The 27,451-nt window shown below is 33.0% G+C and overlaps 2 protein-coding genes across 5 annotated transcripts in view; both read left to right on the top strand.

Moving 5' to 3' along the window:
• The first annotated feature begins 323 nt into the window (after positions 1–323).
• Positions 324–16,410, top strand: LOC106104451. The gene is made up of 5 exons (XM_013284507.1): positions 324–373; positions 11,779–11,849; positions 12,122–15,093; positions 15,506–15,539; positions 16,357–16,410. The coding sequence occupies exons 2-5, from the start codon at positions 11,832–11,834 to the stop codon at positions 16,408–16,410; spliced, it is 3,078 nt and encodes a 1,025-aa protein (XP_013139961.1). The 5' UTR covers positions 324–373; positions 11,779–11,831.
• A 508-nt stretch (positions 16,411–16,918) lies between these two features.
• LOC106104478 (FH1/FH2 domain-containing protein 3) overlaps positions 16,919–27,451 on the top strand; it is a 37,770-nt gene continuing 27,237 nt past the window's right edge. For all 4 annotated transcript variants that reach the window (XR_001225675.1, XM_013284539.1, XM_013284540.1 and 1 more), the window contains exon 1: positions 16,919–17,060. The gene's annotated coding sequence lies outside the window, so the exon portion shown is untranslated. The remainder of the gene's footprint in view (positions 17,061–27,451) is intronic.

Here is a 27,451-nt window from a genome sequence, read left to right as displayed (position 1 = left end):
AAAAAAATCCCTATTAATACTTTAATAAACATCTGTAACTGGGTATCTCTTCACAAACTAAACACATTAAATGTATCATTTACGTAAAACATCAGCTTAAACAGGTAAGATTCTTGTTAATGGTCGAATGAAGTAAATAGATTAGAAGCTCATTGACTTGACTCATATAATGTGATTAGTAACATTATCAACGGAAGATATTACCAATTTTTCACTGACATATACGATATACGACCTCGTTATGTGTTCGTCACGTCAAATGCAGAGAGGTAGTGTGCGAGAGCGCTAGTGTCGTGTCGTGTCGCGCCCGCCCGCCCAGTCGCCGGCCGCCCGCCTTCGAGCGCACGCGCATCCACGTCACGTCGGGAACACGGTGAGTCAACCACAAATTGTAATTCAGCTTTAATTACATTAACGCCATGATACAATTAAAATAGAAACTCACGCGCTAGCTCATCTAGTACAAGTGTCAAGTGGAAAAAACGCTGGTTTTATTTCCGTACTGCATCTGTTCGATGCATGTCGTCTGGCCCGTGGACGTGTAATTAACCAAAACGGTATTTTGTGTTTGCTTTTGCAGTTTTAGATTCTATGGAATGTGGTGCTAACTTGTCTGATAATATTGATATGCAAGTGCAATAAACATACTATAACCAGTGGATGGATTAATGCAGATATAACGATGAAGCTGGTGAATTAAATTTAATACTTTTTTTACCCATAATCGAGGACAAAAAAGATTAGAATGAGATAAACTTGGATCCATTTTTGTAATGTTCCACGCGTTAACCGTTCGCGAATCTGTTTTCTTTTACACTGTTCTCTTATAATGATTTGTCTTGTTTTTTCCTGACATAAAACAATACTGTTGTAGTTAAAATCGAAAGGTACAATGTTATGATTATTATGTAATTATTTTGATTAAAAAACTAGGTATAAGGCTATTAATTTTAATACCGCTATAGTTAATGTGTGTTGAAATATTTTCATTGTATCTGTTAACTGATGCCGCTGAAAAAAATTGCAACATCTTTGTTGGATACAAATTATATCAAAACATTGAAACACTCTCTGATCGTGTTGATTGAAAGAAGTTTGCTCAACAATTTTCTTAATTTACTAGGTACTTATTTAAAACGCGAAATACTCGTCTAACGCAAAATCGATTGCATATTTGTAATAGAACGGAAATTGCACGAGAAATGTTATAGCTGCGCTTCAAACATGATTTTCATAAAAATTTGAAACATTAATTATTTTATGATTAGAAATAAATTTCGGATCGATATAAAAATGACACGTTGATCGTAATTAATGTTATAACAACACAAAAGTCTAATTAACTAACATAACGAAACTAAAAGTTTAATAGATTTCGATAATTAGGTTTTCAGGTTACACAATGCAAAGGGGATATGTAAACAAACAAATGTTCAGCTATCGACCTTGGTGTGTAACAGTGTTGTAACGTTTTCTAAAATAGTATATTTGTGTATTGGAACTGACAATTACGCATTTACCTACGCTTTTATTTACTAGCTGTTACCTTAGAACTTCATCCACGTGATATTAAATAAAATATTTTACTGTTTACATTCACTTAAAACTTTCAATTGAAAATGTGTAAAGTCCTTTGCAATTTTCTAAGAATTACAATGGCAGGCTTACGTCCTTGCTGCTATTGACTTGTAGTTTAGTCCTTTTTTCGTATCCATTTTTTTCTACCATATTCACCCCCTAAATTAAAAAACATTAAAATGAATAGCCTATAGCACACCGAAATTCTTTACTCCCTAGTGTTATTCACTAATAAGATATTGTGATTCGTTAGTACATTTATGATAATTTTTTATACCATTACTCAAATTATTATGCGTCGGACGCAGAGACTTTGTAACGTTAGTAAATACATCATCTGATAAAAATAACAAAGCTCTGGATATATGTCAAGTTCGCAGCTAAATATTATTTTAATATTTCATGCGTTAGTTTAATGAATTGTTCAAATGTTACCAGATTTCTATTAAATGTTTTACAACAAAATTATTAAAAATGTACTTTGATTATGTGCATATTTATAGATATATACTTAAAAGATCTTTATATTGCGACATTTGTTCATCTTTGTGTTCCCGCTGTTCGTTTGACCCCTTCAGTTAAGGAAACATAACATATCAGTTCCAGTGAAAGAAGCGTTTAAATAGCAGTTCTGCCACAATATCTTTATATCATACTAATGTTATAAATGCGAAAGTTTAGGTGGATGTTTGTTAGAGTTTGTAATCTAAACGGCTGAACGGATTTCGATGAAATTTGGTATAGATGTAAAGCATAGTCAGGAAGAACACATAGGCTACTCACTATTGTTTATATTTAATTCCTCGCGGGCGGATTTGCGGGCGAAAGCTGGTAAATTATAAACGCGAAAGTGTACAAGGATGGATTTATGTTAGAGTTTATATCCTAAATAAACTGCTGAACGAATCTCGATGAAATTTGGCATAGATGTAGAGCATAGTCTGGAAGAACACATACACTACTCGATTTTGTTTTTTATTTAATTCCACGCGGGCGGATTTGCGGGCGAAAGCTGGTAAATTATAAATGCGAAAGTGTACAAGGATAGATTTATATTAGAGTTTATATCCTAAATAAACTGCTGAACGAATCTCGATGAAATTTGGCATAGATGTAGAGCATAGTCTGGAAGAACACATAGACTACTCGATTTTGTTTTTTATTTAATTCCACGCGGGCGGATTTGCGGGCGAAAGCTGGTAAATTATAAATGCGAAAGTGTACAAGGATAGATTTATATTAGAGTTTATATCCTAAATAAACTGCTGAACGAATCTCGATGAAATTTGGCATAGATGTAAAGCATAGTCTGGAAGAACACATAGACTACTCGATTTTGTTTTTGTTTTTTTTTTTTAATTGGGACAGATGTAGCGGGCGAAAGCTAGTAGTAAATAAAACCCACTTACGCATAGAAAATGACTATATTATTGTAAGTAGTTCTTGTGCTCACCATGTTAGATAATTTGTACGCTGTCGTATTGAACGTGTGCTTACTACCGTAAAGGAAATAATTTTATGTTATAAATAATATAGAATGTATTCATAACTACGCATCACCGAACAAAAGGTAAACAGTAACACTAAATATTTCACTCCATAATGCAGACTACATCTATATTAAACAACTACCACGCGCTGACAAGAATTATATGTTTACATGTTGAATGAAATATTTCAGATTTAAGCAACACATGTACATCTAACGATAAGTAGATACCGACTTGTAAAATGTAAATGGATTACTTACAGTAAGAGTCCTAAAGATTATCTTTGCGTATATTTTTTCAGTTCAGTTAGATGTTAGGTTACAAAAAATAATTCACTTTAACCCTACTGCGACACAAAATTATATTAAAATATAATATCTAAACAAGAAAACACTTTTAAGGTTCAAAGAACGTATTACTACGGCTAATTTTCTTATTGTAACAAGCAAATAACGTCCTTATCTATACATTTTTTTTATTATTAATCTATGCATCTCATAAAGAAGCCGATCCACAAGAACGGATATAGGGACAAGCGGGGATATATAAAAATAATTTGTCAGGATATCCCATAGCACCGCATGCTGCTATTTTTACACGCGCCGCCAGAGTACGCAGAGATACCACTGACACAGCTGCACATAAGGGTGCGTTCACATTTGGCGAACACGCAGCTCGCGAGTTTTTAGCTATCAGCTCGCGAAGTGCCCGAGATCCTTGCGCAAGTCTGTATACTGTTTGTGAATTTGGAGTTCGTTTTTATGGGCGTTATTACTGATTAGTACGCGCAGTTGCGAAATTAGCATTCAACCAATGTGGCAGCACCCTTATTCTTCTTAATTTTAAGTACAGATGAATTAAATACGAGATTTATGTATTATTGGCAGTTAACTATCGTTATTAATAATGTGCGTCAACGAATGGACATGTCATTTGTAATTAAAATAGTTAATATAGTGTGGAAAACATGTAGAAGAATAACTATAATTGTGAATTCGCCCAACAAATATGTTTAATAGGCAAATTGCAGTCTTATTAACAATAGGAGTCTTTTTCAAAGTCCTGTTATTTTAATATCTTTACCATATTGAATCGTTACAATTTATAATAAACATAAAATCGCCATAAATAAAAGCTCCCGAAGGAATTTCATATCCACTCAAGCCGCGCGGGCTGGTAATATAACTCTCAAATACACTTTGCTGTTGCTTTTAACAGGAGCAATGAATATTCAGAATTACTTATATCGAGGATTTGACGCATCAAAATTTATATCATCATATAAAAACTGACAATTTCTTAACGAAATATTTAATCAATGTATTTTGGTATTTAATGTATTAATTTTTGAACGCCTAATAATTAATAATAGCAATATTTATATTAAAACTTGGCTATTAAATATTCAAAGAGACTAACTACACTTAAAAAATATATCGATATCGATAGAAAAATTAATGTTAACTTGTAGAACTAGGAGTAATAAATAGAAAACACTTAAAGGAATTTAATAAAGGAACTAAGTAGGCTTAAGCATTGGCCTTTCACTGACTCATCGTTATAATTTTAAAACTGTCCACGATTTGATATATGTAATATTGAATTCAGTAATGAAGATTTAATAATCAATTCTGAACAGACCATTCTAGACTATCATACCACAAATCATTTCCACACAAAGATTGAACGTTCGCTGTAGTACATCTTATTTGTTTGTTTTACACAAAAAACATTTATTAATTCAGTTTGTTGAAATTCAATTACATTGTATCAACATTTCGCTTGGCGACCGACAAAGAAACCATTCGCTGAATTGAAAACAATGTCCAAGTAGATTGTGCAATGCTTTGTCCCTATTATAAATCGGGTTAAATAGATTTTTTCTAGAAACAAACATACTCGTGCCTTCTAGCTTAAATGCAAAGATTAGCAAATCAATTGTCTGTATGTAGGTATTGACTTTAATTAAATTACATTTTGCTTACTAATTGATAAGACCGAATACTAAACAAAATTAATTATCTCTTTCACAATCCAAATAATACATCTTACATTTTTTTATACCTTAGAATGTGAATTTTCTATCACGGTACTATTGTTATCTCTTTCAATCTCCATGTGAAAAATGAGATAGCAATACGCTATTTCTGTTTCGAATGAAAAAAATCAAGTTTTACGTATATACCGAACATTTTTCTTTGTCCTGGTCACCCACTTTTAAACTCGACCATAATTGTGATTTTGTGTTATTTCAGTAACTTGTTTGATTTTTAATTACCGCATAAACAATTCTATTATTAGAAATTATCGTAAAATATGATCCAGTTACAATGAAATCGACTAAGCGAAACCACTTTCGTATTCGTGAGTCACTGTACAAGTATGGGGTTTAGCACAAACTGCAACACTTGATAAAATCCAGGATATGCCACTGGCTGATAAATTGATATACAATTTATGACTTGATAAAATCAATACTTCCTTTAAGATCATTGCACTCGTCTTTGTATATTACTAGCTGCTCGCAAATCCGTCTTCTCGCAATTAAAAAAGTAATCAGTACCCTATGTGCTGTGAATTTAAAAGAAGGTTTAAATATACACTGGCTGTAATATCTAAGTATGTCAAAATGAAAAGAAGGCAACTGTCACTTTAGAAAAGTAGTGTGTCTAAAAAGAACCGAAGGAATATTAAAGACGAGGAAATAAATATAAGATAAAGTGTTCTAATGTTTACAATACTATGTGTTCTCAACTATATTTACTAAACACTCAGATCCATGGAATCTGAAGATATATATTATCAAATATCCATCCATCCAACTTTCACATGTATTATAAATAGTAAAAAGTAAAATTAGTAAATTAGATAAGACATGTACACATTCAAACACAACATCGTAAGTAAAAGTATGTGGTGTGTATTTCAAAACACAAAAAGAGACCGATCCCTTTCAACACCATTATATTTTTGTCGTTTCCCAAAATACTTCCGTCTTTGAATACGAAAACTGTCCAAATAAGAGTAAGAGGTTGGATGTATTTTTGTAAATTGTTATTTGTAAACATCGCTTCATAAATACGGCGAAATAGTTTATGGGACGATGACTTGTTGATCTGATAATTAAAATAAAAGCAAATACATTATTTTAGACGACATATGTTTTTTAACTATTTTAAAGGAAGGAAATATTAAAAAAGCAGCTTACTTCTTGTTCTATTTATTTTATTTTCGCTTGGACAAATGAAGTTATCGTGTTCTGAAAATGTTTTGATCTATCTTACTAATATTATAAATGCGAAAGTTTAAATGGATATATATTTGTTAGTTTGTAGTCTAAACCGTTGAACGCATCTCGATGATATTTAGATAGATCTAGAGGATAATCTTGAAGAACGGACAAACTGCTTACTTTTAATTCTACGGGGACAGAGTCGCGGGCGAATATGATACTTTTAATCAGACTGTCGGTCAGTAAACTTTACAATATGTGACGTCATATGAATGTATGCCAAAAAAGATGCAATTATTGGAGGTGTCCAAAAATAGTGTTCACTAAATAAAGTTAGTTATTAAAGTATTTAAACACGCTGTGATTTAATTAAATGTATTGCCATCAGTTTATAATCTCGAAATATCTTAAAAAAAATGTTATCTCTTTTTTTTTTTAAGAAAAAGTATCAACGTTTGGGTAATGTTTTTAGAATGGCATTTAAACAGGGCAAACAAGTAGCAGGGCAGTTAAACATACTTAATAATAGAAGCTGCTGTTTTCAAGTATATGTTCCCGACAAACACAACCTTATGACGTAAAGTACAAAGGGATACCTACCACTTCTTGCCACGTATTAAATACTCCTTGCATTAAAAACATGTATAGGTGATGTATGGATGTCGAAAGGCTGTAATCTCTTGCCTCTAGTGGTGTACTAATGTTGTTTTAATAATTCCTATCCCGAACGATAATAGCTTATTACTCGGTCATCAGCTTCGTTAAAAGCTGGCTAATTGGAGATGGCGTCCGTTATAGTACATACGCGCATACAGTTCGTAGAAACAGTATCTGTTGGCAATACCTTCGGATAACGACAGCGCAGCGGTGCCTGAGCCGGGAAGCAACCGCGACCCCATTTCGCCCGAGGCAACAACCCGTTCCGAACCCAAGTCTTTGACACTTAAACAACTGGGAGTAGGCCATTTATTTTCGTAATGTAGTTACTTTCGACAGAAATAAATCTCAGACTGATCGGTTGCGATTGTTTTGTGATCGCACAATCGTTTCGTTTCAGTTCGCCGTTGCATTTGTGAGATATAGATTAACGATCTTTATTTTTTTATCAATTAAAAAATAAAAAGGTGACTCCTTTACTTTATACTAGATTTCGACCGAGACAATATAATATTAGTATGAGTAATGTGATTTCCTTAGTTGTCGGCGCTTTTCTACAATTACACACTCATTTAAATATATTTTTTCCTATTTCGATTCATCAGATGACATGTATTCTATGATTTTTATCGGATGTACCAGTGTCAAACATTAAAGCAACCTAACAAAATAAATTTACTTTCATTAAGTACTTCGCACGTAATAGGGCTGTCAAGTAATTGAAATGAGTAAAACCAATACATTAGAATGTTTCCATTTTTCATTATTATGTAAGCACAATATCTACTTACTATAATATTTAATGCTTATTTCAAACAATGTAATCATTCGAGTTTACTCAGGTTTTGGTACAAATATTTAAAACTATCAAGAAAATCCTTACCTTGCATAAATATTTTGTTGCAAATTCAATAACCCCTTCTTCTCTAATTCCTTAAAATACAAACATAAACACTTCATATTAGAGGACACACTTAATTCTAAACTTTTAGAAGATTAGCCAACCCTAAAACCGCACACGCTTCCTAAAACGCGGTCCCGGAAACCGCGGTAAGATTCGAAAGCATCTCAATGTTTTCTCACGAACAAATTTAGTATCTGATATAAATAAGCGATCTTACAAACTGTGGTAGACAGAGATCCTGGTTAAGGCAACTAAATAGTTGACAATTCACTTTCACTGGTTACGATGTTGCGTTCGTAATGCACCATTTGCACCGTTTGGCATCTAACACGTTGCATAATCTTTAGTCCTCCTCTAATCTAATGTAAACCCATCGTAAATTAGACTTAGACTTTCTGGAAATTAGCAATTCGATAAAATTCCAAATAATGGAAACCTACCTTAATAGCGACTAGCACATTACAGTAAAAGTTATGTTAAAAAATTTAAGAACAGGCATTTACTTAAGTATGAAAACATAAAGGATCTTGTCTTATCTTACTTCTTACTAATCTTACTAATATTATAAATGCAAAAGCTTAGATGGATTGATGGATGGATGGATGTTTGTTAGCGTTTGTAGCCTAAACGGCTGAACGGATCTCCATGAAATTTGGCTCAGGTTTAGAGCATAGTCTGGAAGAACACATAGGCTACTTTTTGTCCCGGGATAAGTTATGGTTCCTGTGGGATTCATTAATTTAGTTTTTTAATGTTTACTCGATCATTCTTCAACTGTTCAACATACGAGTATCTTATTGAAATTTGGCACAGATGTAAAATAAAGTCTGGAGTATACATGGGGTAAGCTACATCCCCGAGGTGTCCGGCTCCCGAGGGATACGTAGCTTTTTGTTATTTATGTAGTTCGTATGTTTTCTAATACCACGCGGACAAAGTCGCGGGCAACAGCTCGTATTATATAATGTGCGACGATTTGACACATTTTGACAGCTATTCATCATACAAAAGTTGTGCGATATTTAAGTCAAAGGTGTGCTCTTAGTTCAACTTTTTGTAATCAGGTTAGATTAGTGTTAAACAGTAGAAATCCTCAATTCTTATCATACTAACATTATAAATTCGAAAGTTTAGATGGATGGATGGGTGGATAGTAAGTGTTTGTAGCCTAAACGGCTGAGAGGATTTTAATAAAATTTTCTATGCATACAGAACTGGAAGAACACACAGACTACTCGCTTTTGTTTTTTCTTGTTAATTCCACGCCGACGAAGTCGCGGGCGAAAGCTAGTTAATTTATAATGCAAAATCCATTAAGGACAGAACAGATCTACAAATTATTGGAATATCTTCTTCGACTTCGTATTTATTATTCCACACGAGTGATCTAGATTTAAAACCATATACATTTTCGTGACCCGTACAATGTCAAAACGGTCAGTGGTCCGAAAAAAACTACAAATAGTGTTCTGCAGAGTTCAATCACTGCAGCTACCCAAAAACTTGTCAGAGTGATTTATCTATACCGCACTAGCCGCCATCAAGCGTGGACCAAAATAATCCAATACCAATACATATAACTTTATATCTTATGTATATTGTTTTAAGAACTAGAACTGTATAAAACTGACACCAGCACACAACTTGCCATCAATCTTTTGTCCATTGACTCAATCAATATAGGTCAGGCCGGAAACGCTGAATTAAAATCGTTTCTATTTTGATGCCTGAAATAAACTATAATAGTGCATATTTTTTAAATTACATATATATAAAATTAAATACAAGATGTGTAAGGAACGCCCTCCTATTTATAGTCCTCGTGTTAAATTGTTATAAATCTATACTAACTAATATTCTGTAATTACGTGTTTATTTTTTTTAATTACTTTGATGTGTTTTTTCTTTTATTCCTAATTGTGTTGTAGTGGTGATAAGATCAGATTTTATTTTATTTTATTTATTTATTTTTATTTATTTAAAGGGGAAAGATATGTATGTATTAATAACTCAAAAACTAATGGGCCTATTTTAATCATTCTTTTACCGTTAGAAAGGTAATATATCTGTGAATAACTTAGACATTTTTTTTATTTCCCGCTGACAAATTCGCGAGCAACTCCGTAATAAAATATAAACTTAGCATATGTATTTTATTAATTGTACTGAAAAGTGTTTCTATGTAAAGTAAATATTTGAAGGAAAATAATAAAGAAGAAAAAAATTCTCTAATGAATCTTACATCCCTCTAAATTTATACGTAATAGTTGAAAACTATAAGTTTTCTATCAATATGTATTACAATAATCAATATACTGGGAACATCTTCATGAAAATTAATATAAAATTATCTTTATGTGTCCTTGACTACCTATGTGGCATTTATCGTAGGCCCCGCATAGGTCTCCTTGTTAATTTCACGTTTTAAACCAGTCGTGTAATAATTGTCAACTTGCTTTTGCAAAAAGCGATTAGTGTCCAATTACAATTCTAGAATACTGTTCCCAGACTATTATCTTATTAACATTGTACAAATTAAATGCTAAATTATAGATGAACGAATGCCTTTAGAATTAAAGGTTACTATGAAATTTTGATTAGAGCTACATTACAGAGAGCGCGCATATTTACCACTAGCTGGTTCCGTGCGACTTCATCCGCGTATAATTATGATTTTTTTATTATATTGTTTACATGTGTCAAATTATTAATTGAAAATGTCAAAATGACATGACGTGATGACAAACCATGGCAACCTTGCTTCCTTGCTTCCTTGATGTTGGTAGCAACTTAAGGTCTCTTTCCCACATTAGGATTTTTATCCAAAATATTTACCCCCTAAGTTTAATGGTGTGAAAACATATAGCTTACACCATGACGTAAGTGTAGGGATTTTTTGTTAAAAATTAATTATTCAAAAATATGCTGTAATTGCTGACATCTTAGGCAACAAAGAAGTGTGTGTTTACTCTTTATTATAATAGTATACTTTTTCTGTAAAGAATACGGTTCCCGTGGGATTGATTTTATTTTCGTTTTTCATATAACTGGTTGACAGAACAACGAATTACATTTTTTTTCCACTGATATCACCACATATTTCATAGATGGTCATATAGTTAAATGCATTAATTATTGAAAATAATGAACGTATAAATTGTATATTAGTATAGGTTTTGTGAAACATAGCAAACCTGTTTATTTACCGTTAAAACAAGTGGACGGTGCACAACATCCACAACTTTTTTCACCGAGCGCAGGTCGTATATGAATGGAGCTTATACTGTTATATACAGACAGGGAATAACTTGTTATCAATATGATATTGCCACAGATAATCTTTAAAACACTAACATTAATATTCATTTTATAAAAGTATCTGGTTTTTGAGAAACAGAAATCTATCTTTGTGCTTCTTTTTACTACAGTATTTTTTCAAAGTTCTTTTTAATCTGCTTTTTTGTAAAGCTTAACTTACTTCTTCAAAACACAAATTTTACAAGTACTTACTCAATGAAAAAAGTCTACGGCAAAAATAATTATATTAATATTATAAATGCGAAAGTTTAGATGGATGGATGGATGGATGTTTGTTAGAGTTTGTAGCATGAAGGGCTGAAGATATCTGGATGAAATTCAGCTTAGATGTAGAATATAATCTGGAATAGCACATAGGCTACTTACTTTGTTTTTTTTTTAATTCCACGCGGACGGAGTCGCGGGCTAAAGCTAGTTTGTAATAAATCATACAATAATAGAATTAAACTAAAGACAAATATATGATGGTTTTCATCTTTGATATATGTATCTTAGAAATATCTTCAGCACGTGGTTTTTACTTTCAAGTAAAATTTATAGATATTCATTTAGTTTTTTATGTGTTACATCAATTAACAAGACATAATATATATTTTCAGAATATAAAAGGACGATTTTGGCGCATATGGATACTGGATGAAAACTTTCAAATATGTCCTTCAGAAATTGCGTAAGTTTTATCTACGAAGTATTTATTTTAGTATTTATATTTAAATTCAATACGCGATCAATCAGTCTGTTTCAAGAGCGAAGTATTCAATAAAATCCCTTGCTCTATGTTGTCTACATTAACGCATTCCTCGCTCTATTTTTAGAGCAAACCTCTATACTTGTAATAATATTTCGTTGAATATGATTAAATCTCTAATCTCTAAGGTAAAATATTTAATAGCGAGGAAAAACACGTCCTGACAATAAACGATTATTTTTATTACGTTTCAGTATGAACCCACAACATATGGCCGGAACCGTGATACAGGAAGAACAAATTCTACCACAGATAGACCCACGACAGTCACAGCCAAATATATGAGCCCCACGTCTTCATATAAAACATCTAGTATCCCCGTCCTCTGTAATGACCGTTCTACACGAGAAGAGACACCAATTTCAACTGTCGCAAGTCGCTACGCAAGCTACAATAAGGCTGATAAAATTAATAAATATGACAAAAAAGATTTTAATAAACTTTCGGTTCCTACAACGACTACTAGTAAAACCAGAGACGTTAGTCCAGTATCAATAAGTGCTAAGTATGGTTTAAATAGAACATCAAGGCACATAAGCCCTGATCGAAGAACAACGAAGAGTTTAAAAGAAAAGAAAAATGACGCCATCACTACTGATCGTGACAAAGACATTCCAAGCAAGACTGATAAGTCTGCAGGCTATAGTAGCCTGTCGAGCTATAAATTGTACCCACGTTCTTCTAGTTACACCAGAACTCCAACAAGGGCTGAAACTAAACCAGAAGTAACTGTTAACAGATACGCAATAGCAAGTCGTTTATCTACAAGCTACTTAAAAAGCCCAACGCTAGTTAAAAGAACGTCAGTATCACCGGTAAATGTTAATGATTCTGCTAAAATAGAAAATGGTCAACATGAACCAGTTTTAAACGAAAAAGATACTAAATCAAAAAGCAAAGCAGATGAAGAAAAAGAAAATGACGAAGTAAAAGATATAGAAAATAATAACGAGGTTGAAACCATTAATGTTGTCACTCGTCATACATCACCAACACCTCCAGGCTCGTCAGCATACGTAAGGAGTAGACGAGCTGAACTAGCAAAAACAATTGAAAAAACTATATCTCGTTTAAAAAAGAGGCCTGAGATGGTTCATAAGGAAATTCAATCGGACAGATTAGATGATTCTACAAGATCGAGCAGATTTGGTAGTACAAGTAGAACAAGTCTCACGAATTGGTCATATTATTCACCAACTTCTCATAATTATACAGGATATGCTGGAAGATATTCAACACAATATTCAAATTTGAGGGAAAATTCATCAATCAATAATTACGAAAAAAATAGTCGAATCAGTGCAGAACCTTTATCAAAAGATAATTCAAATCATTCTATACATCTAGAGAACCATTTTGAATCTGATAGAATAGAGAACACTGAGGACATAACAACCAACTCAATCGAAAGCCCTGAGTATAATAACTCACTAAACGAATGTAATAATTCAGATATAGTTGTAAATGTTAATTTAAAGCTTAAGAAAGTTAAAGATACTTCAGCAGAACTGAGTACACCTGAAATAACTTTAACAAACAGTAATTTGCCACCTCAAGCTCCTAAACAGGATGGACCACAGAAAGTAAAAAAAAATAAAGTTCGTAAATCAAGCACAGACTCATCGTCCGATTCAACTACCAAGAAGAAGGTCGTTAAAAAGAGAAGTAAATCTGTCAGTTCCACAGATTCTGAGCAAAGTAATGATACAAATAAAAACAAAGGATTACGAGTAAGTTCATCATCTAAAATATTGTCTAATAATGTTTCAAGCACTAATTTACAAAATGGTCCAGTAAAATTGGCACAATCTAAATCTAGAGAAAGTAATAGCCCCGAATCAAGTATAACCTTATCAACTCAATCATCAGTAAGTGAAGAAGAAAGTAATCTGAAATTAAACTGCAACGAAATACGGTCTCCGATGTGCGATGACAAAATAATAAAACAAGCATCCCCAGTGCGAACTATTAAAAATGACGGAGGAACTGAAGAAGCAAAGTCGTTTTTAATAAGAGCTTTGGCTCCTGTTACAAATCTTTTTAAACTTAAGCACCAAGAATCTTTTGAAAACGTACGTAACGATAGAACAAGTTTCATATCAGACAATAATATAATAAGTAAAAGTAAAAATAATTCTGAAAACATAATAGCTTCAAATGATGATGGTTTAGTAAAATTAAAATCTATTCGCCCAATTGAATCCCAAGATAGAAAGTGGTGGCTAGATTCAGATGATGTGGAATCGTTTAAACAACAACGAGAAATGGTACGACAAATTGAGTCTAGTAAAGAACTTCAAAACGAGAAGCAAATTCCTCAATTGAATGTAACTGAAAGCGTCGAATCCATGAAACCTTTGAAAAAGTACTTATTATGCGATGATGAGAAGCCATGGTGGTTAGATAGCAGCGCTAATATACCTGAAGGTATTCAACGTCTGACACCTCCTAGAAAATCGTCGAGCGACAGTGATAAAAGTGATAAAGGTTCATTTTTAAAAACTAAGAGCAATGATTCGGATGAAAGAAAAGATTGGCGAATGTCAAATAGTGGTAGTTGTTCTCAAATCAATTTAGCAGATAACCAATCTAGCTTGAGTAGATCCAATTCAGAGATAAGAAATTTCCCTCTGAGACGTATACGTCATGTAGAATCAGGTGAACGTCCTTGGTGGTTAAGTAGCACGAAAAACATTCCAGAAGGTATCGAAAAATTACCACCACCTACACCCGAACATGGTAGTGATAGTTCAGACTCTGAAGACGGTAACCTGTATATGGCTTCAGAATTGCCTCCGTTTCCATTACACCTACCCGACGAAGAACCATTAGGAGTCAGAAAAAGCCCTGAAGGTTTAGAAACTCCTGGCAATGAAATGTTTCGTGGCCGTATTTCTCCTTATGAAAATTACCAGTATTTTAGAAAAAATTCCAATCAGGCTGCTTATCAGAAATATTCTGAAAAATTCATATCACGTTTTACTGACATCGATGATATATTAGGCACATCTGGACAGATTTATAGTCCTTTTATGGACTCTATATTAGCAAGAAGGACTGGGCATATGGCATTTGAAGACGACGATTGCGAAGAAATTGATCCAACACAAGTTCGCATACACGACAGCACTGCTCAAATACCAGTCATAAAGAAACTGCCTTGCAGGTAATATCAATTAAGTTTTCTTATGCATATTTCAATCAAGATAAATTTTATCTAATTCTAAATTAATATAATAGTCACATTATGACGGTCTGTATTAGAAATGTTACATTTGCTTATAAAAACAACATTAAACATAGTACATGCTGTATATCTAATCGAAATTAATATTTTGGCTTCATTAGCGTAGTTCATTTGTTTAAACCTCTATACAATAGTAATAAAACGATTTGATAAAGAGATAAACATCACGCATACTAAAACGACCGATAATTTGTCAGAAATTTAATGAACAATGATAAATTTCTTTTCCATTGTCATTTTTGGTACAAATATTTATTGTAATAAAAAGCTAAATTTAACATTGACAGATAGCAACTGATAATTAAAATAACAAAATGTTCTCATATTCCAGAAGCGATATACTGGACTATCGAGACGAAGACCAGGTATGTTTTAATTTAAATTGTTTTCATTCACTAAAACCCTGTTTCAAAACAAAATAACTTGAGATCGGCCTTGAGAATGTTTGTTAAACTATCCGGCCGTAAGATGAAAAAAAAAAACTGAATCTCGATTTAAGTTTACTTGCTTTTATTTAGCAACATCTCATTAGCTACCATAAACGGTTACCTATTTCGAACCAGTGAAGATCAAACATTTACACTGATCATAAAAATAAATTGCACCGACACGTTAATAACATCAGCTGTCAATGTAAAAAGTCGAAGTCGGACATAAGAAGTAGCAATCGGCGATTTGAAGTCGATTCGAGATCATTTAGACTTTTAAAAACATTTACAATAATAATACTCAACGTCAAAATTATAAGTACTACATACATTTTCAATCTTACTTCTTACTTCTTATCTTACGAATATTATAAATGCAAAAGTTTGGATGGATGGATGGATGTTTGTTAGAGTTTGTAGCCTAAACGACTGAATGTATCTCTATGAAATTTAGCATCGATGTAGAGGATAGTCTGGAAGGATGCAAAGGATATTTATTTTGTTTTTTTAATTCCACGCGGACGGAGTCGCGGCGATAAACTAGTTCCTAATAAATTACTCAAATGTCGAAGCTTTATGTTTTAAATATCTAAATGTTTGGCTTCAAATAAAAGTTAAAAATCAAAAAGGTAGCGATTAAATTAGTTAATTCTTTGGGATAAATTTTTACTTTTAAAGTTGTACTAATTATTTTTGGTGTCTACAGTAATAGCCAGAGCTCTGTAAAGTGGTTACAAACTCTGCATATTTCAAGAACGGTTTAAATGTTTGTCCGAAAAGTGACCGATCTTATCCTAAGTTGGCGTAAGGCTTCCGCGCTAGGCGCAGTGGGAGCAGTGAACTGAGGAGTGCACTGTATCCTTGAATATCGCCTCTATGGGAATAGAGTGTTAGAGTGAGATGGCAATAAACACCGCACTGCCGATATTCACGGTGACGTCACAAATACAAATAAAACTTTAATTTTTCTCCGAAGTAAAACACAATTTTAACATAACATTAAAATCTTTATTCAACTACGCTATAATCACAGTTCATGTTAGAAAAATACTTGAATTAATAATAATGTTAACTTAAACACTCAAACTAACATTTTAAAGTTAAGTCTTTGTAAAGGCTTCAAGTTTATTCATCTCTCTCTTCCGTAGTGTACAATGCGATACAATGTTCGTTTCGTTATAATACTGTGACGTGAAATAGTCATTATCTAGTAAGTTGCAACACTGATAGATACGGCATCTAATTGTGGTCGGTTAATATCGACGGGAAAATTGTACCTGAGGCAAGTTGCAACAGGCAGCTCGGCAGGCTCTTCAGTTATGCTTTTAGCCTTATCGAGGGTGGTACTGAATATACGTTAGTGTATCGTCTTAGTTTCGGACGGACAAAAAGTTGGACATAAAAAATATAATGCAGTGATATTTGTGATCTTAAGACTGTATACTGATCTCAATTAAGGTATTTTTGTATGACAGAAAACAAGATTTCTTTTATATTCGATACATAAATGTTACTCTTACAATGCGGAGCCGGTTTTTTAAGTTAGTCTTTTTTGATATACGAGCTTGTTGATGACTTACCATGCTACAGTATTTTGCTATTGTTTTACAAAGTACTGCAAGTTTGTAAGTTATTTTACATCTGTTTTTCAACGTATTTGGTGATTTAAATTTCTTTAACCCTCTTAACCCTTTGTGTGCTATAAATTTTATTACATACTTCCATTTTATTGTGAAAACTATTTAAAAATTAATTCCTTAACCGCACCTGTCTTAACCGACTTAAAATAGGAAGCCTGGCTTGTTAGACACAAGAAAATGAAAACCAGTTACCTTATGTTCAATTCACACGCGAATAAATGTTTGCTATCTTGACCGATAAATATAAGGTACAAGTTTGCAAAAATATACTTAACTAGCTGTTAAGTATATTTTTGTAATACTAGCATGTTGCATACGACTTAGTCTGCGTTAAATTTAAAAGTAGTAATATAACATAGATTTTTAACAGTGAAAGATATTTTTAAATCGGTCAAATAGTTTTTGAGTTATTTCAACACATAGGAAAACCCATAATTTCCCCTTTATAAATAAACATTAAACTGAGTTAGCAACTTTTTCCGTAGTATTTTTTGGCATTAATTATTTTGATATGATTTTAAAGTTACATTAAAAAAAGTTTTGTAAGCATGTATTTTATTTATTCGCATCCAAAAAAAAAAAGTTAAACCCGATTCGCGTTACATTAATAAAAAAATATCTAATCAAAATACGTTTTATTAAATACTTTGTTGGTAGAAAATCGGTAGTCCATGATCAAGACAAATGAAACTGACTAAAGGTACCTATTTAGTTTTAATATGTTATTTTTCCTTGACAAATTTAATTTCAATTTTGTGTATTTTTTATGTGTCTCTAGATCGTCCCTTCTGGAAATCTGCTCTTAATACTTTTTCATTGTCGCCGTTGCTATTTTTCCTAACACGACTTGTTAATCTGTTTTACGTGTTTATAGTAATTTCTTAAAGACTTTTAGGCATATGAAAATAAGATTGTTTCGTATTACCAAAATATAACATTATTATGCATAACAAATCGTAGATGCCTCAGGTGGTGATTCCGTAATGTTGATATTTCCGAAACCAATAATCGATTTATATCAAAGTTTTTGAATTAATGTTTAGAACAATAATTAAATTCAAAACCAATAATTGCAATAGTAAAGCAAAATGTTGATGATTGATTAGAGCGATTGATGCTTTTTCATAATCTGGGAGCATACTTAGTTTTTATTGTTTATTCAGTTATAATGTTAATCGATGATCAAACAGACATGAGGACTTATGACCGGTTTCCTAGCTAGATTTGACTGTGTTAGTGTTTTAATTCTATGACTCAATTAAATGCGTTTCGGATCTCCGTAACTTGAGATTTACTCCGTTAAAACTTAGGTCAACTTAACACTAATTACTATGCACCGATAAATGGAAACTTGGAAACCAGCATTAGAGTAACACCTTTTATCTTGAAAAAGAATTAGATAAAAATATTTCATGACGATAATTCTAGGTCTTAAAGTTATCAAAAAGTACTTAGTATGTTCTAAGGTCTCCAATTATTTAAATACATAATCACAAGGACGGCCAGTATTAAATGGTCGTATTAAATTTATGCAAATTAAACAAACGAATGCCGGAGACAGGTGATTTTATTGTAAATAACTTCCACATCGAAATCGCCGCTCGAAACAAAGATTCTCACAGGAACCTATACGCATTTTTTTAAACACATCCGGTCCTTTTCTTATCGTTTCAGATAATATTTACAACTTTTACACATTCAAACGCATCACGAACAAAGGTGTGTTGATGTTACAAGACAAAAGAAACTCGTAAGAGCAAAGGCTAATGGGACGTGGTAATAATAACTATTAGACTGAGACATGGAAACATTGAACAAAATTTGACACAAGCCATTTGGAGAGCAAATAACGTTACATTTAGACTGTAAACATCGTCAAAGCGACACACTTAATAAATAACTTTCAAATACAACCCCACTCACTCCCGCCACAGTCGACATTGATTAAATAGCCAATGAAAAAAGCAAAAAAAAATACTTCATACTGTAAATAAATAATGTCCATCATACTATAAATTTAACCATAAAAAGGTATACATAAAACGGTATTTTGCAGAAACTACTTGAACAATGTAACAGTCCGAGTATCAGAATTCAATGAATAGTCAAAGGTCTATAAATAACAAGGTAGCAGAACCTAGTTCTATATATAGATCGCACCCTCGTCCAGACTAGTCTTAAATGGCTGAGACCAATACAGGACCGGTCCAGTTCGTCACCAGTTTTAAGTCTTCGCTTAAACGGAACCGGCCGATCGAAAACTCGAAAGAGACAGCGTGACTGGTTTTTTTCGCAGCAACCAACCGGTCGATAGAAATAAAAGTCGGCAATCGTTACAACTTGGATTGGACAAACATTACGATTCAACTTTTGCAACGATGCATTCAGCAATAAATCCAACAGTTTATATTGCAAAAATCGACCACCCGATGAATAGTTACATTTGGAGATCCCAAATACAATATAAGATGTAACTATTTTCGTCCGAATCGAAATATAAAGATAGTAGAAAAACTCACAAATTAGAAGCCAATAAAGTCTTAAAATAAGTACTTAAGAAATAAGTATGATTGTTATTTTCAGTCATCGTTTAAATTTCAAGAATCAAGTCTATAAAAAATTGTTTCAATTATATTTATATTTAAAAGGCAAGTCGTAAACATGAGAATTAAAGGTACACGTAACTGTATTCATCCAATTCATTTTGGAACCATATTTTTACGATACCATAACCTGAAATGGATGATAAAAATATACTTTTGCCATGAGAGTAGGGCAGTGGAGCTCGTAACGCGCCGACAGTTAAGTGATGGTACACCGTTGTCGCCAATTATATCCCTGATAATGATCCTGCCAGTATTACTAGCTTTAACTTAACCGTGTATAAGCGAAGCTCTAATGCTAGGTCGCTGAAGTTTTTATTTATTTTATCACTAGCTGTTACTCGCGACTTCACCCGCGTGAAACTAAAAAAATAATAAAAGATACTCACAGATAAATTACCTTTCTAATCGTGAAATAATTTTTGAAATCGGCCAAGTAGTTTTTGAGTTATTTAAATATATACAAAAATACAAATCTTTCCTCTTTATAATACTAGTATAGAATAGTATAGAATACCAAGTCATTCATTAGTGCTAGGTTAATCTAAATTTCAAAGGAGTAAAACTCAAGTTATTAGTTCGGAAACACATTTCAAGAATTTATCAAACCAAGAACACTAACAAATGTTTAAACGTTTCTGGGCAACTGGCAATTAATAGACAGATAGAGTATCGTTCCATATCGCAGAGCATTGTCCTTTGTCATTACGATCTAACAAAATCTTTTAAAATTGAAATTAGTCTGTAGTTTTTCCTTATAAATTGACGAAAGAATAGAAAGCCTCGTTAAAGTCGCAGATTTCTCCAAGCGTGTGGAAAATGCCAGGACACTAGAAATCAGGTCGTGTTCTTAGTCAGGAGTTAATTAAGTGTCAATCGTTTATTTATGTATGAGTTTTGTTCAACAGCCAACATTGAAGTTTACTTTGTGACGTAACGAACTAAATTTTGATTTCTCTATTAAAAAAGGACCTAAGTCCTATAGAAATATAAAAAATCCATTGCTTTCAGATTAAGTAAATGTTCATGAATGTAATGCAATTTTTTGTCGTAAACAAATGAAATATATTGCTTATTAAAAACATGTTCTTACTTAGGTTCGGCCCGTTGAATCGGAATGCTAAACTCGTATTGAGTGACAGCCCAAGCCGAGGTCCCCTCTCGGGGACCCTTCTACCTGGTCACTCCATGGAGCATCCACCGAAGCGATCTAAGAGATCGGTGGCCTTCAATCCGGTAATAGTAATGGCTCGTGCCGAGACTCCTGAGGGAGCCCTCGAGCTTAGTTACTCATAAACGAGGTTTAGGCTAAACGCCATCTGCGCTCGACCACCTCAAGTCCGGTGAATCTGTAAATGCCTCTTCCAGGCAAACAGTGGCCACTCAGTCACAAAAACAAATGTTCTAACCAAATATATATAGTGGCAAGCAACAAATTGTTAAAATAACAATAGCAACATTATATAATTAAAAACAATAAGCTAGAAGACCTAGATTTTTAGAATTCCATTTACTTTCGAAACTTTTACATGCCTATTATCTAAATGGCGTTTAAAATTGTTACGTCACAGTCGTAACCTTTAAAAACTGTTGCATGGTTTAATTATTTTTTAAATAAATGTTACTAATTCTTTATTTAAAAATGTGTAACTAATTATTGTTTCAAATTATACTTTTCTAGCTGTCGCTTGCGACTTCGCCTGCGTGAAATTGAAACATTAAAAACATAGCCTAAGTTACTCACCGATAAAGTAGCTTTTTAATGGTGAAAGTATTTTTGAAATGGGCCCCGTAGTTTTGATTTATTTAATTACATACAAAAATACAAATCTTTCCTCTTTATAACATTAGTATAGATTAAGGTATTATGTAGATAATATCTCTATTATTATTGCATGCAATTTTTTTTCTTCTTTTTATTCTACGTTTGAGTCATTTAAAATATCGAACTCGACTGTACCAAATGATCATGAGTACATTAGGGATATATGAAGGGGTCAATGACCTCACGATCTGTGCAGATACATTTTATAGCGATTCCCGGTGGATGTAATCAAGCGAACTGACCGCCGGGTCTTCGCAGTTTTTTCTTATGATAACGACTGATCTTAACGAGTCAAATACGGTTGCAAGCTGTTATCGTTTTGATACGGCTTCGTATACTTCCAGAAAGCGTATAAATTTTTATTTTATTATTGACTTTTTGTTCACGGAAGTCTATGATTTTTTTATTTTAATTTTTATGACGCCACATTTTTTTTGCAATGGCCAGTACGAAGCTATAATAAAAAAAGTAAAAAAAAAACGTTATTTTTAGGCCGTTTACACTATCGGTAGTCTTAACATCCTACCATTGTTTAATCAGAATCAGCGAAATAATTTAAAAAGCACAAACATTACAAAGAACATATTTATTTAGACAGAAAATCGGCAGACTCCTGACTTAGTCAGTCGGGATGACTATTTGGTCTGTATATGGAACAACGATGACACATTGTTTTAAAATAGTTGTTAGGAAATTATGTTATTGTTTCGAGAATAATTCGGACGAAACATGCACCGAGGTCGCGGTACTATTGCTCTATTTGAGTGCTCTTACTCACGTAGCCGTATATCTGGACGACACCTACGTGATATTCTGTTTGAAGTGAGCCCGCTGAATGTTTAGCCTACCATTTATATGATAATCATTCGTGGAAAATTTAACTCATAACATGAGTATGTGCTAGATTTTATCTATATCTAATTATATTATCAAGAGGTTATACTCTCATACTTTATAGTCTTGAACTAACAATAGGTAGATGTAAAAATTTTTTTATATTTTTTTTGGTTGCAAACGAGCGAGCGGCCACCTGAATCTGCCAAAATGGTGATGTGACCGCTGCTATAGACATTCGCAATAGCGAATACATTGCCTACCCTTTATCGACGGAGGAAGGGACGCACGTAAAAAGGATGTTTCCCTTTCCTATGCGTCACCTCTAGCATATAAAAAAAGAGTGGGAAGGAAAAAGAACTAAAGTTGGGCTTCTGGCACCGATCGATATCTAACTTAACTAAACTTAAGTTAACTTCAGATTATATACGGATTTAGTGAATTGTAATCTTACTGCAGAATACTAGTTTATTTTAGGACGTAGTTTGATAAAAATTACTACTAGATTCTAGTATGTTATGATATGCATCGTCTAATAATACTAATAATGAATCGTCTAGACAAATAGAACAATCGGTGGTCTAAAACTACAGCGTCTTCTGATTTGTTTACATTTGATTGTCTCTTTATAGTTCTTAACCTATAGTGTCTACTAATATTATAAAAAGGAATATTTGATAATCATCTAACTCCGATACCGATTTTGTATTTTTAAAACCCTTCGCCTTAATCAAGTATACAGTCATACTTATTCAAGAATTTTATAACCGAGAGCCAAGTGTACTTAGCCTAAATTCAAAGCATCGTTGTAAATTCATCTGAAATTGAAAAGGCGTCTTAACGTTAAAGGAATCTTTACATAAGGTTCTTGCCATGCTTATGATGTACTACAAATTATAGTTTGGTGATAAGTTGCGAATATGCAAAGTTTACCTGTGAAATAGTGAGGTAACAAATATTTTAACTGCATTTGAAACATGTAACGACGAAACCATATAATATGCAAATAGAGTCCCAAAAAACTTGTGACCACTCTCACTGTCCTTTACTGTTTAGTAAAGGAGAAGAAGGACAGAAGTATATTTGTGTGTATTCATAAGTAGGTGGGTTTACGTGGGAAAATAACAGACGGGGGCGCGTGGGTGCTTCACACAATTCCTAACTTCAATGACGATTGAGCCGAGACATATTTAATATTTGTGTTGTGTTTATATTTTTTTCATAAAACAACTAATCCGTTAAAAAAATTGTTTCTTTTCGTTTTTTTGTTTGAAATGTTATATAGTTATTTTATTGATTACAACATTCATCGTCCAGGCATCGAAACGAAGAACAAAATACGAAGAACCAGTGATATAATTCTGCTGGTTTTGTAAAAAGTGATGATCCTAGCAATCCTCTTCTAATGATCCTTAAATAAATCTATGCCATATGTTTCAATCTTTTTTAATATCATTATTAAATTTAAAGTAGATACGGCTAACCGTAACCTAAAAACTAATTTTTATTTTAATCTTTGTTAGGTTGGGGGGGATTTTTGTCTTGGGAATGACATGTCAATCCCATGGTGTAAAGTAAACGTAGTCCTTATTATATTGGACTCTGAAATGGATTAAGAAACGCAATAAATTAATGGTGCTCTATATTGAAAAGGCCATCTTACCACATTTAACATTCTTACACCAACACGTTAAAATTTTTTAATCTTATCACGATATAAACAAACCGTGAGCAAAACATCGAGTAAAATAATGACTGTGCTGATGACTCATCGCATTATTATTACTTTTTACACCGTTATAATCCGTTTGGTTCCCTCGGTTAACCTAATGATAGTACAGTATAAATTAAACGAAACTAAACTTTAACACAACGTAAGAAAGCATACAAATCGCTCCACATTTAAGGATCGTTGAGCAAGGAACCTATCGTCCAAGTATTTATTTCTTTTTAAACAATGTAGTAGAAATGGTCACGGGAAATGCCCGTCGTAATAGTCTCAGACGGTTTGTCAGGCTGATTTAAGTTATAATGCAACCTAAATAACAAAGGAACTGTGAACAAACTTGTCACGTACGCAGCGGGCGTCACATCATGGTATCCTTTTCTTAAATATTGTTATAATAAACAATATGCCCTACCATAAAAAACTTAAACAAAGTTTCAAATTATATATACTAATAGCTAAAACGCAAATATTAAAATCAAAATAGGTGTTTCTGTTTCTCTGCTTTGATGAACGTTATCCTTTGTTCACACCTTTTGTTCTTTGCCTTATCTAATCACTTTTTTTTCTCTATTCGACTCAAAGGCAACTATTATCAGTAACAATGTTGTTGTGTCTGTGTTAATGAGCACCATATGTTGAGTTACTCGTTCATTTAATTTCTAAACAAGCCAATCTACGCCTGAGCCATCGTAATTTACCTAAAATTGTGAACGAATAACATCTTGTTATAAAATAGGCGTTTCCATTAAGTAATAGGCAATAAATCAAAATGTAATTTACTGTACACGTACTTTTGCGAGTGTATTCCGTAATTACATTTAGTAATACAAGTAAGGATGCCTTGCATCATAATATGTTATGCTAATTACGCTTCGATGCAACAATAATAGACCTACTATTTCGTTCGTTAACCGATTATTATCTGTTCCGTTTCAGCGATTCTTACGTAAAGAAATTATAACGATTTGTAAAAATGATAATGATTCACGGAAAGTGTAAGCGATTACGTTGGGAAACCTTAAAGGGGGAAATACACATGCCAGTAGGGGTAGTTACTGGCAAGTGCTAGCTACTAGCCCAATGTTTTTACACATGCCAGTATCAGTACAGTGATCTTACGGGATGAGACGTGTCAATATGCTTAAGGTATACCGATCAATTTATCAGAGAATGTGTTAGTCTGCTTAAAAAGTTTCTGAATCTATAAATGGAAAGGAAATAGGACATGCGTTTCCTCGATAACCAAAAGATCAGAACACGCAAAAGTATAAAAACATAATAAATGGTTAGCCCTGGCTTGAAACAAAGGAGAAAAGAGGATGAGAAACAAAGGAGTTTATATTTTTTGTAATAACACGTTAAACGACAAAGCTCTTACTAATGATATCGTCTTCGATTTAGTGTAAATTCTTTTGTGATGTATCAAACGGTTTGCTTCGTGTATTGTTACCCTTATTTCTTCATTTCATATAAAACATTAATTTAGGGCATAGGCTTATCTATCTCTATCCATACTTAATGTAATAAAGCGTTAACACACACTGCTTCGTCGCGTAGGATGTCAACAATTCCGGCATATTTTTAAATAACTATTTCTTTAATAAAAGCCCTACACTTATCACACGCCTTAAGCTATACATTTTTACGCTATTAAACTTAGGGGTATAATTTGAAAAGACAAACCTTCATGTGTGAAAGGCACCATCAACTACAAGCTGCTAACTAGTAAGGTTATTATGGTGATAGTAATTTTGACATTTGCAATTGAGAATTCGACATATGTAAACAATGAAATAAAGTATTTATAATCCGAACGAATCCGCACGGGAAATACTAGTTTGCAATAATAAGATTCAGTGTTACATTGACCTGCACTTATTTAATAGCATTAAAATAGAATGCGGTTACGTTAGCCCTGTATTGTGTACATTTTCTCACCACCGCGTAAACAGCTGATATTGTACACGTATTAGTATTCTATGACCTGTAATAGGAGCTAGTGGGCCGGGTAATCAATGTCATATTACGGGACCGATGTATGTGATTCCATTCAATTAACTTTCAATATTCTCTTGCATATTTTCGCTTGGCCCAGACATTTGTGAAAGCGTATGTTAATGTAACAATTAACTTATAATTTGATTGAACTATTCCAGCACATTCCATGCCATTACGATTACCCAAATAAACTAAAAGGGAGTTAAACACTTGGAGCTTGTCCCACCACTGGCTGATTGAGACTCAGGTAGCTTAAATTACGTCACTGTCAGATAAAGGAAAAAATCCGATATAAAATATGTGATGGTAATATTTTACACGTAGGATTGTTATCAGACAATTTATAATTTGGTGGGACAGGCCCTTACTTTGTTAAAAAAATCAATTGTGTTAATCTAGTTTAGATATAATTATTAAGACCAAATAGTCCGTTAAACAAATTTTAAACTAAAAGTAATGGTGACCTCAATTACCAAAGCTGTTACACTTTGTCTGGCAAAAGAAATTACATCATCTTGTATACTAGACTAATACCAGCTTACTCGACCTACGACCTTGTGTAAACGCTGTTTGCTGTACGCTCGCTGTATACTGTGTAAATGTATATCATATCATCTATCTAAATATTATAAATGCGAAAGTTGCGATGGATGGATGGATGTTTGTTAGCATTTGTAGCAGAAACAGCTGAATGGATCTCCATGAAATTTGGCACAGGTTTAAATCACAATCTGGAAGAACACATGGGCTAATTTTTATCCCGATAATAGTTAAGGTTACAGTGGGATCCATTAATTTAGTTTTTTTAATTTATACTTGATCATTCTGCAACGGTTCCACATATCCTATTGAAATTTGGCACAGATATAAAACAAAGTCTGGAGTACACATGGGATGAGGTTCATCCTCGAGAAATGTCTGGTTCCCGAGGGATACGCAGCTTTTTGTTATTTTTGCAGTTCGTATGTTTTCTAATACCACGCGGACGAAGTCGCGGGCAACATCTAATTATTCAATACTTTAAAAAAAGAATCCATTATCAATACAACATACAAGATCATGATTATGTTGTAGAGTAATTTTCAGTGAATTAGTGCAAAAAATATTTTAAACTCTAAACTAAATGAATTGACTTAGCGAGCGTTCGCACGGACGCGAAAACGCTAGGCGGTAACTATGTGTCAAAATAGAACGTATGGGATTGTATGAAGCTGTTCATA

This window comes from Papilio polytes, unplaced genomic scaffold, assembly GCF_000836215.1.
Source record: "Papilio polytes unplaced genomic scaffold, Ppol_1.0 DF823621.1, whole genome shotgun sequence".
Lineage (NCBI taxonomy): Eukaryota > Metazoa > Arthropoda > Insecta > Lepidoptera > Papilionidae > Papilio > Papilio polytes.
The sequence above is the reverse complement of the archived record's forward strand: the minus strand, read 5'-3'. Positions and strand labels throughout refer to the sequence as shown.